The 14,175-nt window shown below is 44.5% G+C and overlaps 1 protein-coding gene across 1 annotated transcript in view; it reads left to right on the top strand.

Annotated features, from left to right (window-relative positions):
• Positions 1–14,175, top strand: part of NRXN3 (neurexin 3) — a 1,772,673-nt gene that overhangs the window by 1,225,980 nt on the left and 532,518 nt on the right. Inside the window, exon 18 of the mRNA XM_033952014.1 lies at positions 11,776–11,957. Coding sequence (XP_033807905.1) covers positions 11,776–11,957 — 182 coding nt within the window. The remainder of the gene's footprint in view (positions 1–11,775; positions 11,958–14,175) is intronic.

Below are 14,175 nucleotides of genomic sequence, written 5' to 3'. Positions count from 1 at the left end.
AGTGCCAGACTGGTATACCTTGAAGGTTAACGATGACGACAAGAACAACAGTGCGGATGTTCTATGGTTCAAGTATGCCAATTTTATGATTTCAAAAGTTCGGACTAGTTAGTGCAAGGTTGGTCATTATCTTGCAGCAGTCACCTGTGTATCATTTAAATCATCTGCCCAAACACTTCACTCTGCAAAATAGAAAGAGATTAAGCCCCAGGCTCCTGAGGAAGGCCGGTTATCGAGCCATCGCACTAACTAGGCCGAACTTTTGAAATCATAAAACTGGCCTACTTGAACCATAGAACATCTCCACTGTTGTTCTGGTGTTGTTTGAGTTGTGGGGACATCTCTCCTGTTTTCAGTGCACTCTCAGGGGGGAGATTGTGCTCCCAGCAGAGGAAAAAGTTTACTGGCCCACTTGCACACAAAAGATCACTTGTTCTGATGGCCTCTTCTCTCTGTCATCCCCTTGCTGGACTATGAGGAGACTGAGTGATGTTCTCACAAATTGCTTAGGGCTGATAATAGTAAGAATTACTATGTGAGATTATCAACAATACACCCGACCATCTTGGCTTCTTGCAGCAATAATCAGGCCCAAAATGAGTGCATTCCTCATGAGCTAGTGAGACAGGAAGAGTCGAATTCAGCAGCCATCTAAGTTGTGGCTGTGCAGCGGTTGCTGGAAGCTACGTCATATTCGGTGAACTCCAGCAGTAGCAGACCCAACTCCTAGGTCTTCCTTGTGCCTTCATTATCATAAAACAAAAGGAATTGACCCCGAAATATCCACAAAGAAGAAAATCCAGAGAAAACAAAAAAAAAAACAGCTCTGTGGAGTGACGATGTTCCTAAATGGACTTTATTTGAAAGTGTCAAAGTTCCAAAGGTCCACTGAAATCATCCACATAAAAGCCTTAAAGGACCTAGTCCGCTAGGGATACAGGACCCAACACGGTCCGCGTTTCGACAAAAAGTCTTCTTCAGGGGTCCCTGGGGGTCCTATAAAGGTGAGTACGTGGGAAACAATTGTGTGGTGAACCGGAAGTGAAACACTGCTTGCATTTGCAATGGAAAAGCGGACCGTGTTGCCTTCATTATCACAACAGTAGAAGGGAAGAAAATGTGAATGGTGCGTGCATCCGTGAGCCCACATTCAGCTATGAATAAACGTGTGCAGTTGATTTGCACATGCACAAAAATTCTTGTATGGTTAAAATCCACTCAAAAATCACAAATGCCTGGAAAACCATTAAACCCTCCCCCCCAAAAAAAATCACAAAAAAACTTTGTTTAAAAGACCAACCAAGCTTTGTTTGTGGCCATACGGATCCCTGAAGTTTAATATGGGGTTGAGGGATAGAGTTTCTTCCCCGTATGGCACTTAAGGTCATGTTTCACAAAAGAATATGAGACGTCTCCAAATAATGCAAAATGCTGCGGTCAGACTTATCTTCGGGCTGAAGAAATTCGACCACGTGACACCCTACTATCGGCAGCCGCACTGGCTACCAACGGAAGCCCGAGTAAGGTTTAAATTTGCCTGCCTCTGCTTCAAAGTACTATACGCCCTGACCCCCAAGTACATAACGGACCTTTTCGCATTTTCTAATAACAAACTCAAAAGAAACACACCCCCAAAACTCATTTCCCCTCCAGTTAGAGGCTACAAAATGAAAAAACACCACAAACACCTTCTCTCTCACCAAGCAGTCCTATGGGGCAAAGACCTAGACCAACTGCTTTCGCCCACTACATACGGGGAATTCAGGAAACGCCTAAAAACATACCTGTTCCAGAAATACCTAAACAATTGACCCGCTCTCCCTCTCCCTATTCCACCTGAACTTACAGCACTGTTATAAATATAATCTGTTATCTTCATCTTATCGTAACTTTACGTTGCTATTTATCCCCTGTCGGACATTACCTACTAAAATGTACATCTTACAAATTGTATTTCTATACTATTGCCTCCTGAGGTCTCTGATCTCTGTATTTCCTCTGAATATCTACTTATTGTATTTCGCTGAATGTCCAGCACTCTTGATTGTAAACCGCCTAGAAGTCACAAGATTGTGGCGGTATAGAAGAATAAAGTTATTATTATTATTTCAAGTTTATTTAGAATTTATTATACCGCCCACTCGAACCTTCTAGGCGGTGTACAAAAATGTCATAACATTGAACCAATTAAAATTTAACAGACAGACCAAGGGAACAATCAATTTAAGGACTGAGACGAACGGGAACAGAAGGGAAGAAGGGATTGGAACTACAATTAATAGAAAGAAAAAGAAAACACTTAAGGGGAAGAACAAAAGGTTGGGGAACTAAAAGTAGAAGTATTTCTTAAATCTAAGTCGTCCTTAAAAGGACAGTTTAGGTTACAAAGGCATCGCGGAAAAGGAATGTCTTTATCATCACCTTAAATTTGATGAGTGTGTATTTTCCCGCAAGTAGTTGGGGATACTGTTCCAGAGAAAAGGAGCGTTAACGGAAAAAATTGTGGTCCTCATAGTACTGATTTATTTCAGTGAGGGAACAGTAAGGAGATTATGAGCAGTAGATCGTAGGTTGCAGATTGATTATAGGGGATAAGCAAATTATTAATGAATTCTGGCTGCCTATTTACTTTTGTTTTGAAGGTTAGTAGTAGAATTTTATAAGTGATCCTAAGCTCTATAGGTAGCCAATGAGCTTTGTGTAAAAGAGGCGTGACATGATCATATTTCTTTGCATTAAATAAAATTTTTACTGCAGTATTTTGCACCATTTGGAGCCTTTTTATTTCTTTTGTAATGCCCTTGAGGAGGGCATTGCAGTAATCTAAGCGAGAGATAACCATCGAACGGGTTAAAATATTCAAAGACGCAGGCTCTTAACAGTTTTGCTAAAGTTTTAATCGTGCGTAGCCGATGCAAGCAACGTTGGACCACTGTGTTACTATGTTGGTGATAGGTAAATTTGCAATCAAAAGTGACTCCTAGTAATTTTAAAGAGGGTACAGCTTTGATGAGGAGATTTTTGAGTTTAGGGGGGGGATTAGTAATGAGAGGCCGTCTTTATTTATTTTTTTAAATTCTTTATTAAGTTTTCCAACTACAATTGCGCAATAAATGATTCACAAGCATGGATAATTAAAAACAAGCACAATGAAACTTAGGTCCTGTTATTTCAAGGTACTTAAGAGCCGCTAGATTTTGTATAGGTCACCCAAAGTTGGGTGTGCAATTTTGGACAAGAATCATAGATGCATATGTAAACTGATTAGTCAATTAGGCTCTACCAAGCAATCATTGGCATTTGCAAACACTTAGACCCTCTTTTACTAAGACACGGGAGAGGTTTCTACCATGGCCCAGGGCACTAAATGCTCTGATGCTCAGTAATTTGCAGTAATTAGGAGTTTCACGCAGACCTTCCATACACTATGACAATTTCTCCATCTCAATTCTCTTGCTTTCTGAACATCATCTGATAACCTTCACGACTCGATGCCCCTCATAAATACATTCAGCAATCTTCAGGCTATTAACCTGTGTGCTCCCTCTGCCTAGGGTTACTAGATGTCTGGATTTCCCTGGACATGTCCTGTTTTTGAGGACATGTCCGAGGGTCCGGATGGCATTTCAAAACCCGCACTTTGTCTGGGTTTTGAAAAGCTTCTAATAAATCTCCGTCGGGCAGGAGGGCATCCGCCCATGTGCGGATGCCACGCAATGACATCACGTGCTCTTGTGTGAATGACCTCCTGCCCAACTAGAGCAGGCAGTGTGGGGGGGGGGGGAGGGGACTAGGGCGTAATGGGGCAGGGATGAGTGGAACTGGGCGGAACCTGGGGGCGGGTCTAGGGGGGGGGTCCAGATTTTCCATTTGGAAAATCTGGTAACCTTACCTCTACCACTATCTCCCCTCTTCTAAACACTATGCTATACAAATCTGTCAATGAAGCAATCTCTTCTGCAATACTATTCTCTCCTCTGCTCTTGCTCCTCCCATTTCACGTCCTGTAAGACACGCCAAACCTCAGCCGTGGCTGACCTCTAAAATCCAGTGCTGATATTCCTGCGCCCAATCTGCGGGACATCACTGGCTAAAATCCAGCGCTCACGCTGAATTTGTTCACTTCAAATTCCTGCTAACCTTCTTCCAATGTGCCCTGAATCGGTACGCCAGGCTCCATCTCTGGCGATATTGAAGCCTACTATTTTCAAAACTGATTTAGGGCCTAACCCTTCCATCTATATCTGTTTCTCATTCCCTCTGTAGCCCCCCACCTTCTCTACCTCTTCATGCCTTTGTACTTCCCTTTATAAGCAACATATATGGATACACCCTGTGTCCTGTGTGTTTGTCATAATTAGATTGTAAGCTCGTTCAAGCAGGGATCTTCTCTTGCGTGTTTAATAATAATAATAACAATAATACATTTTATTTTTATACCGCAGTACCTCTCAGTTCTGTGCGGACAACTCAGCGATAATACAGCAATAGCATTAAAATTCATGATAACATCAGACGAATTTATCAAAAATAAGTTTTAACATGTTTCCTAAAAGTTTGGTAGGAATTACAAGCTGCATCTGCGTGCATCTGGTAGCATTTTAGAAATAATAAATAGTAGTGGCTTAACATATGCACCTATATTTTATAGTTCTCAACTCCAAAGGGAGCAGGGCCATTGGAAGGGCAGGCCCAGAAATTAAGCATGATGTTATTGGAAACCAGCATTTGCATGCCTGTCACTTGTTGGGTGCCTGCCTTTACACCTGAGCCCAAAGCGAGGTGGGAAATGCGCATCAAGCTAATATTCCGTAGAGGTTCCTCACTTTACAGAGCCTTTTACAGAATACTAGCTGAGCTGAGCTGAGCGTGGATCATTATGTAGATCACTACAGATGGGCTGCTGCGTTTGGATTTGCAAATCAATCGGCCTGTCTGGCAGGAAGCCCAGAAGGAGTTCTCTTGGATTAAAATGCTCACCTTTTCAAACCTGCACTGAAGGTGCCGGCAAAGTTGGAGGTTCCTGCTCAGGAGGGCTTACTGCTTTAGTGGGTGGCTGAGGCAATACAGGGTGAAAAGACTTCACCCAAGCTCACAAGGAGCTTCAGTAGAAGATGTGGGATTTGGCTCTAGTTTCCTCACAGCTCTAAACACGAGGCCCCTTCCTTATTCTGAAATAAGCTCAGGGCTGTGCTCAAGGAGTGCTTCTTTAAGGAGGGTCTGAAAAATTGTACAGTGACTCAAGCTGTCTGGGTCTGTTGCCTTTATTTGCTCTTCACTATTACTTGGCAGGACTAGTGAATTTCCAATGTATCTCCAACATGCGTTGCCTTGGACGTGTCTTTAATTCCATGCGACCGAGTGGAATTGAGAAGGCCTGGAACCTAAGTACAACGACAGAGCCAGGATGGATTTAGAATTCGGTTATGGGGTCATTTTCAGGGTCTTTTAAGGTCCCTCAAACGACTAATGTGTTACATGCTTTATATTTTTGTACTCTACTTTTGAACTTGATAAAAAGAAGAGTTTAAAAATCTAAATTAAATTAAGCATTTCTCAGCTCAAGTGAAACTAATTTAACTTCCTGATGCAGCATGAAAAACCTGTCTACATTATTGGTTTCATCAAACAGTTGACTGGAGGTCGGCTCTCTTATTAGGCAGATTCTAATTCCCTCTTGTAATGCATTTATCTAAGTCCTGTTTCCTTTCTGATGTGCTTCACTTGACATAAAACCATGCTTCAGTGTGTATGGAACAATGGTAGGGGTGGCATGAAAGGGCAGGTGTGTCTCTCTCTTTCCCCGAGCATTGCAAGAAGGCTTCCTGTTACAACATGTGTTTGCTAAATGGGACAGAGAAAACTATTCTAATATCAGACCCCATAAATGTCAAGCAATAAAGGTCAGTAAAAAAAGCTTGCCCTGCTACTAGGCGAATGAGGTACCCACCTAGGGCAGCAGCAGTTGGTGGACAGAAGTGGAGCATCCAGTCTCCCCTCTTTCCTCTTCATCCTGCTGGCGAAGAGGAAAGTAGATTCAATGCCGGCATGGGGCCCCAAAACACAGGCCTACAGTCGTGTGCTGTTTTGTCACAAACCATCCCACCACCCTCCAAGAGGATGGCCTGTGTTGGAGGGGTGGGCGATGAGACAGCACTTGAGCATGGGCCTGTGCTTTGAGGCCTCACACGGGTGCTGAATCTTTTTGCCTAGTATGCTCTGGAAGAGGGAAGGTGGCAGCAGCTGCAGCAGCAGCAAACCCAGTAACAAAAAGGGGAAGGCTGGATATGAGGGAGGGGAAGGGGAGATGCTGGACTGTTTGGGGATAGGGAGGGAAAAGGGAGATCCTGGACTGTTGGAGGGGGGAGGGAGGGAAAAAGGGAGATGCTGGACTATTGGGGGAGGTTAAAGAAGGAAAAGGGAGATTCTGGACTGATGGGGGAGATTAAAGAAGAAAAATGGAGATGCTGGACATTTGGAGGGGGGAGGGAGGGAAAAAGGAGATGCTGGACTGTAGTGAGGTAGGGAAAGGGAGCCTGGATGTTTCTTTGGATGTTAAAAAAAAAAAAGAGTCAATATAAGACCTTGAGCTGTCCCCGGGGCAGGGAGAATGGATGAAGGTTGGTTTATTTATTTCCAGGACTTATAGTCCACACTATTCAAAGATATAGGCAGGTTAACAGGATATACATATACAAATCAAAGTAATAGAATTAAAACCAAATGAATCCCTAAAGTGCAGACTATTAAAAATATGAAAAAATAATGAAATTTCAATTATAAAATAAATGTGTATGATATTAAAAACATAATCAAAGTCAAAACTCCTTAAGAAGAAATGCCAAATGCACACCTGAATAGCGCAGCAGATTCACAAGGCATCTAATCCCTCTGGGCTGGCTCTGCTTTTCTCTAATGTCGGACGTCTGTGACTTGCTTTTGAGAAGTGCGCTAAGGAAGGAGTTATGGTGTCTGCGGCTGCTGTTATTAGTCTGGATTTTATAACAGAAAGTTTATGTAACTTCCAAAAAGACATCCTTATATAAAGCCATGTGCCTTATAAAACAGGCAGTCAGATGCAGCCCCAATAACATGCAAACGTATGCTGCTCTGGAAAATACGTGTCCGTGAGCGAGGTTAGTTGTTAGACACCTACAGAGGCCTTTATTGTCTCCATAAAATACCAGTCTGGAGCCCAGAATACCCCCGGAATGTAGACACATAGAAACATGATGGCAGATAAAAGCCAGATGGCCCATCCAGTCAGCCCATCCGCAGTAACCATTATCTCTGTCTCTCTCTGAGAGATCCCACATGCCTATCCCAGGCCCTCTTGAATTCAGATTAGAGAATGTCACGGGGGAAAAAAAATTTATCACCGTTCCTGCCCCATCCCCATGAGCTCGTCCCCGTCCCTGCCCCGTCCCCACGATCTCAGTCCCATTCCTTGCCCAGTCCTCACGATCTCAGTCCCCGTCCCCGCCCTGCAAACTGTCAGATCCCATTTGCATAAGCCTCAAATAGTTATGATTTGATACTGAACTTATTTTATTAAAGTATAAAAAGAGATAATATTCTGTACAATTGTCATTTTATAAACACAAATAATACAGAGCAAGGATCAAACAAACCCCTATCTCCCCTCCCTTTCACAAATATCCCCTCCACTATTGTGAAAACTGAACAAACCAAATTACTACAGAATGCTACATAGAAAAATCAAGCTGACAGAATACTTTAGTCATACATGGCAGGAATAGTGTTAGGGAAGAGCAACTTGGGCAACTGCCCCCTGGTCAGAGAGAGAGAGCCCTAAGCCAGCTGGAAGCTAAAGAAGCACAGCCTGGACTTTGCGGTCCCCAGTTATGTCTAATATCAGCTCTACAGGATACATAGTTCAAATCTGAAAAATTCTAATCACAAAATATAAAATAAATTAATTTTTTTTTCTTTTTGTTGTCTGGTAATTTTATTCTTCAAATCACATTGGTCTCAGGCTTTGGTTTTAGGTTCCTTCTGTCTTCATTGTGGCATGGCTGGCTCCTGAAGGTAAAATAGGCGCAAGAGGAGCTGGGGAGAAGATGCCGAGTCTGACATAGGCGCAATTTTTTAACTACAGGAATAAGACTTTTCACCGCTCCCATGGGGCGGTAAAAGGTCTTGTCCCCATTCCTGTGGTAAACCAGTTGCAAATGTCTCCATTCCTGTGGATTTACTGCGGTAACCTGCGGTTTACTGCGGTAAACGGTCCCCGTGTCATTCTCTAATTCAGATAAAGGCCAAATGGCTCATCCAGTCTGCCCATCTGAAGCATTCACTATCCCCTCCTCTTCTTATTGGCTAAGGCTCTTAACATTTGCATCTCCTCTTCCTATAGGCTAAGGCTCTTTACACCTGCATTGTGATGTCACAGAACTTTAGTAACATAGAAACATGATGGCAAATAAAGGCCAAATGGCCCATAAGCAGCATCCACTATCTCCTCCTCTCCCTATTGGCTAAGGCTCTTAACATTTGCATCTCCTCTTCCTATAGGTTAAGGCACTGTGCACCTGCATTGTGAGGTCATAGAGCTGTCCATCCGCAGTAACCATTATCTCTTCCTCTCTCTGAGAGATCCCATGTGCCTATCCCAGGCCCTCTTGAATTCAGACACCGTCTCTGTCTCCACCACTTCTTCCGGGAGACTGTTTCATGAATGGTTCACATTAGGCTTATTACTTCATATGTTCTTTTCAGACGCCAGTTAAAAGGTTTGTTTTTTTTGACAAGTTTTTGTTTGGAGGAGGGGGGGGAATTATCAATACAGGCTACTGCTAAGTTGGGTTACTTCAGCACAGGGTCCCATTTTTTTCCTGCAATAATGTTATGATCATTTTAGTGTCATTTTTTGTTAACGGTTTTTGAATCCATTATTAGGGATGTGGCTGGAGGATAAGTTGAAAATGTTTTTGTTTAGGGAGGTATAATCAGTGCTGGTTTTCTAGATTTTTCTTTTTTTTTTTTTTTTTTTATCAAGTACGCAGGTAAGGCTAGTCTCAGTTAGGGCACTGGTCTTTGACTGGGCCGCCACGGGAGCGGCCTGCTGGGCATGATGGACCACTGGTCTGACCCCACTGGTCTGACCCAGCAGCGGCAATTCTTATGTTCATACTAACTGATGCCCCGGCGTTGCACGGGTATTTAATTATAGCAATAACACTGTAAATGGATTCAAATAAAGATACTTTATAGTGGTGAATGAAATTATTTTTTTACAGCTTTATAAAAAGTACAATCTTCAAATTATAATGTGAAATATTTGACAAAATGAATACAATACAACTAACACAAAACTTGATTATAAACAACATTTTTAGTTTCACCTCCAGGAGCAAGAACATATAAATTCTTGGGTGAACCCACCCTTGAGCAAGCAACATAGAGTTGTCCATGGGAAAAACAGGGGGATCTTAAATCCACTCCACAGTATGTAATAGTCTGTCCCTGTGATTTGTTGATTGTGATAGAGAATGCAAGTCTCACTGGAATTTGCAATCTCTTAAACTGAAAAGGAAGATCTGTTGGAAGAAGTGGCATCCAAAAGTTCCAGTATTGATTAAAACAACTCAATATGTGGAAACTCAGGTTGAAAAGAAACTCCATGCAGTTGTTTCCCGGTTCAGGATGGAACCTGTGTTCCTAGTTCAGCATATGTGAGTACTCATGTAATGTAATAACATTATGAACTGGGGTGCATGAAGGAAACAGTTACAAACACAGTTAGAACATACAAACTCTATATGTATGGTGTCCGTGGTAGAATAGAAACGATGTCCCTAGTGGTTATAGTGTCATAGAAAGTGTTTTATAGTTGGAATTACGGTGAGAATGGCAGCTTTTTACATCCTTTCCATTGACATGAATGGGTGAAATCTGATTTTCTGTTTGTAGCGCCGCCCACGTGTGCAGGTGGGCCGCGAGACCCCCAGAACATATCACCCCAGGTAGTGAGGGATCTGCATACCAAGTTTCGTTCAAATCGGTCAAGCCGTTTTTGCATGATCGTGGCACATACACACACACACATACATACATACACACCTCCGATTTTATATATATAGATGACAAAGGGGAAGGGTGAGGGCAGGACAAGTACCCCTAAGCCATCATTTAATCTGAAGGAAAGACCTTAGATGATTTTGCCTCCACCCTGACTTTGCAAAACTAGAGACACACTGCGGATGTACATGTGCGGTCATGAAATTGTATAAAACACCCTCAGCACGTGTATAAGAATATAAAGATGTAAAAATTGCCATTCTGGGACAAACTGTAGGTCCATCAAGCCCAGCATCCCATTTCCAACCATGGCCAACCCAGGTCCCAAGTACCTGACGGAAACCCAAAGGGTAACAACATTCCAGAGCTGAGATTGTGATGTCATAATGCCTCAGAGCCAACCTCAACAGTGATGTCACAATGGCTCAATTGTCCTAGACTTGGCTCACATAAGAGTTGCCGTACTGGGACAGACAGAAGGTCCATCGAGCCCAGTATCCTCTTTCCAACAGTGGCCAACCCAGGTCCCAAGTACTTAGCTAGATCCCAAGTAGTAAAACAGATTCTATGCTGCTTATCCTAGGAATAAACAGCCATCTCGATAATGGTCTACAGACATCTCTGGTGCAGAAAGGGGCCTTCAGTTTGAAAGGGTTCACGGAAGTTTCGCCCCCCACATTTCGCCCCCAGCAATTCGCCCCTCACATTTCGCCCCCGCACATTTCGCCCCCCGGATGTTTCGCCCCCACACATTTCGCCCCCGCACATTTCGCCCCCCGGATGTTTCGCCCCCACACATTTCGCCCCCGCACATTTCGCCCCTGATTATGTGTACTGCACATTCCCCCCAAAAAGAGGAGTGGGAAGGGGGACACACCTGCAGTCCTGATGTTTCCTTTCGGCCCTGCACGTTGTCCGGGCTTTCCGTGCGCGGTGGTGGACCCCGCTTCGGCTCCCGATGTTTAAAAAAAAAAAAAAAAAAAAGGGAGGGCGGAAAGGAGCGGTCCGCCCCGCACGGGCGTACCTTCTGCTTGGGAGCGTCGCGCTTTCCCTGCGCCCTGCTTCCCGGCTCTCTCCTCGTGTGGCTGGGGCAGGGTAAAGGGTGGGGGGGGGCTGCTTGAGAGGAGTCGCCGCTGGAGAGGAGTCGCGGCGGTAGCCGCGCCGGCGTTTCTGAGCCGGCGACTCCTTCCTCCTAGGGCGCGGGGCGCGTTGGCGCTGCGACAGCGTTCCGGGCCGGCCTCTCCCTCCCCCCCCCCCCAGGCCACGGGCCGCAACTCCCTCCTCACATGCCGCGTGGGGACTGGCGGCCCGGTGGGAAGGGAGACAAAGTTAGAGTGAGAGAGAGAGAACGGAGGAACGCTCAGGGGCGAAATGTGCAGTACACATAATCAGGGGCGAAATGTGCGGGGGCGAAATGTGCGAGGGCGAAATGTGCGAGGGCGAAATGTGTGGGGGCAAAACATCCGGGGGGCGAAATGTGTGGGGGCGAAATGTGTGGGGGCGAAATGTGTGGGGGCGAAATGTGTCTGGGGGCGAAATGTGGGGGGCGAAATGTGAGGGGCGAATTGCTGGGGGCGAAATGTGGGGGGCGAACCTTCCGGATCCCGTTTGAAAGTATCCTGTGGCTTCATTCTGTCTTGGCTCTATGTGGCTATCCTAAGAGTTTCCGTGGAGGCTGTGCGACACAACTATCAGATTAATGGGAAATTTTTCTTTCTTTTTTCTTTTTTTCAGCTGGAGCCACCTACATATTTGGGAAAAGTGGAGGGCTTATATTATACACATGGCCAGCGAACGACAGGCCAAGCACACGAACGGACCGCCTGGCCGTAGGGTTCAGCACCACCGTGAAGGATGGGATCCTGGTGCGAATCGACAGCGCGCCGGGGCTCGGAGACTTCCTCCAGCTGCATATAGTGAGTACTGCCTACCTGGCTCTGCATGAGGGGCTACCGGTAGTCCCCGAAATGTTCTCTGCTAGAAATGGTGTACACTTCAAAACCTCTCTGCGCTAACAGGTTCTTCTATTTTGTTGTGATTTTGTAAAAAGGACGCTTGTTTTTGTGCCAGGAGTTGCATTAGTGACCTGGCAGAGCCAATGGGTGATGTGTTTATGCAGAGATGAGACCTTGTTCTTGTTGACTTGCATTAACAATATGGTAGTCCAAAGTCACACAAAATGGAACCAAAACTTGAAGCCAGGAGATAAAAATATACAATGCTTTACATGACATTGGTGTCTTCTATCCCGCCAATACCTTTCAGTTCTAGGCGGTTTACAACAGGAATTGGCCTGGGCATTCCCAGGGAGATTACAAAGTTGATAGGTATAGTTTGCGCCGGGATCTCGGGAGGGTCGATCAGGTTTAGTTAGATCATTTGACAAATTTCTTCAATAGTATAGTTTTCAGTTTTGTTCTATAACAACAAAATACACACCTTGGTTCCAGTGTGTATTTTGGAACATTGGTTCCAGTGTGCATTTTGTTACAAATTTTAATAAAGCATTGTATATTTTTATCTCCTGGCTCCAAGTTTTGGTTCCATTCTGTGTGGCTTTGGACACCCCTGTTTTGTTGTGGAACCCTGGTCCTTTGCCTCTGACTTTGGGCTCACGCCTGGAGCTGCGCACCCCCTCAGCGGCATTTGTGGATTGTGCCTTTAACAATATGGCAGGTCAGATAGGTGATGTGTTCATGCAGTGGTGGTTTATAATGTCTTTTTTTTCTCTCTCTTAAATTTCAGTGATATAGGATAGTGCATCACTGTTGTGTTCAGATTTTTCTTTTCCAGAAAGTTCAAGGTTCTCTTTCTTTTACTTATTGTGATGTACAGAATCACATATCACAACATGGTTTAGGACAGGAGTTAAGAGCAGATGAAGTCAGAATGTAGCCGGAGACCAGGAAACGACTGCTTACTGCACGGATTTGTAGCTGGTTTTGAGGTTCATTTCATTCAAGGCCTTTGGCACAATCAGTTTTTCCCTCCTCGCCCTTTCTGGCGTGTCTGTGATTCAGTCGCATTATGGTGGCATGTAGGGAAATAGTCTCTCATCTTGCATTCAAATTTCACAGTTCCCTGTGGTGAGTCTTGGAGCGCAATAAGCTCCATTCACTGTAGACCTCTCTGCTGGTCCCTCCACCGTATTCCCTTTATAAGAAGCTCTTTTCACAGAGTCCGGCGTGTGTGGAAGTCATCCCTGTCATGAGAACATTTCACTAACACGAGTAAATTAATAGACCTCAAATTGCCAGAGCAGGTTTTGACTGGCTCTAGTTGGTTTGGGTATCTGAGTTTCTTGTATGTGTAACACAAGTCACGAGGATGTTTTATTAGCTGAAAAGTATAATCAGTACTGTTATGAAGAGGTTACATGTAATTATTTCCTCTCAGAGTGTCTAAGCCAGGGGTCTCCGAAGTCCCTCCTTGAGGGCCGAATCCAGTCGGGCTTTCAGGATTTCCCCAATGAATATGCATTGAAAGCAGCACATGCCCATAGATCTCATGCATATTCATTGGGGAAATCCTGAAAACCCGACTGGATCCGGCACTCAAGGAGGAACTTTTGAGACCCCCGGTCTAAGCAATGGAACAGATTACTCTTCCATTTGTAGAACTAATCCATATTAATTTTAGTCACGTAAACTTTTTAAAGCGTCATGCCAGCAGCATATCATAACCTATGCGTCTTGGTCTTCTTGGTGAGTAGGGGGGAGGGGAATGTCATGGAGGGAGCGTGAAGGGGAGGGACGGTGCGAAGGGAGGTTGGAATGTGATTTCTGGAAGTTGTATTGAAAAGATATAGGGATGGATGGGGGAAGGGTGAAATCTACATCAGATATTGTTATTTTGGTTATACTTATGCATGCTAATAATTTGTTTAAGGGATGTGATGAAAACATGGAAAGCGTGCATTGAAATCGCTGTAATAAAGTTTAGAGTTACAAAAATAAAGGAAAGACCATCACGCCATCCAGAGTCTGTAAATGAACCCTTACTCCCTCTTCTACGAAACCGCCCTAGCAGTTTTTAGCGCAGAAAGAGCACAGAGAGCTGCGCTGAATGGCCCGCACTGCTCCTGGCGCTCATTGAGTTCCTGCGAGCGTCGGGAGCAGCGCAGGCCATTCAGCG

Source organism: Geotrypetes seraphini, chromosome 7, assembly GCF_902459505.1.
Source record: "Geotrypetes seraphini chromosome 7, aGeoSer1.1, whole genome shotgun sequence".
In the NCBI taxonomy this organism is placed as follows: domain Eukaryota; kingdom Metazoa; phylum Chordata; class Amphibia; order Gymnophiona; family Dermophiidae; genus Geotrypetes; species Geotrypetes seraphini.
This window is presented reverse-complemented; position numbering and strand designations above follow the sequence as displayed.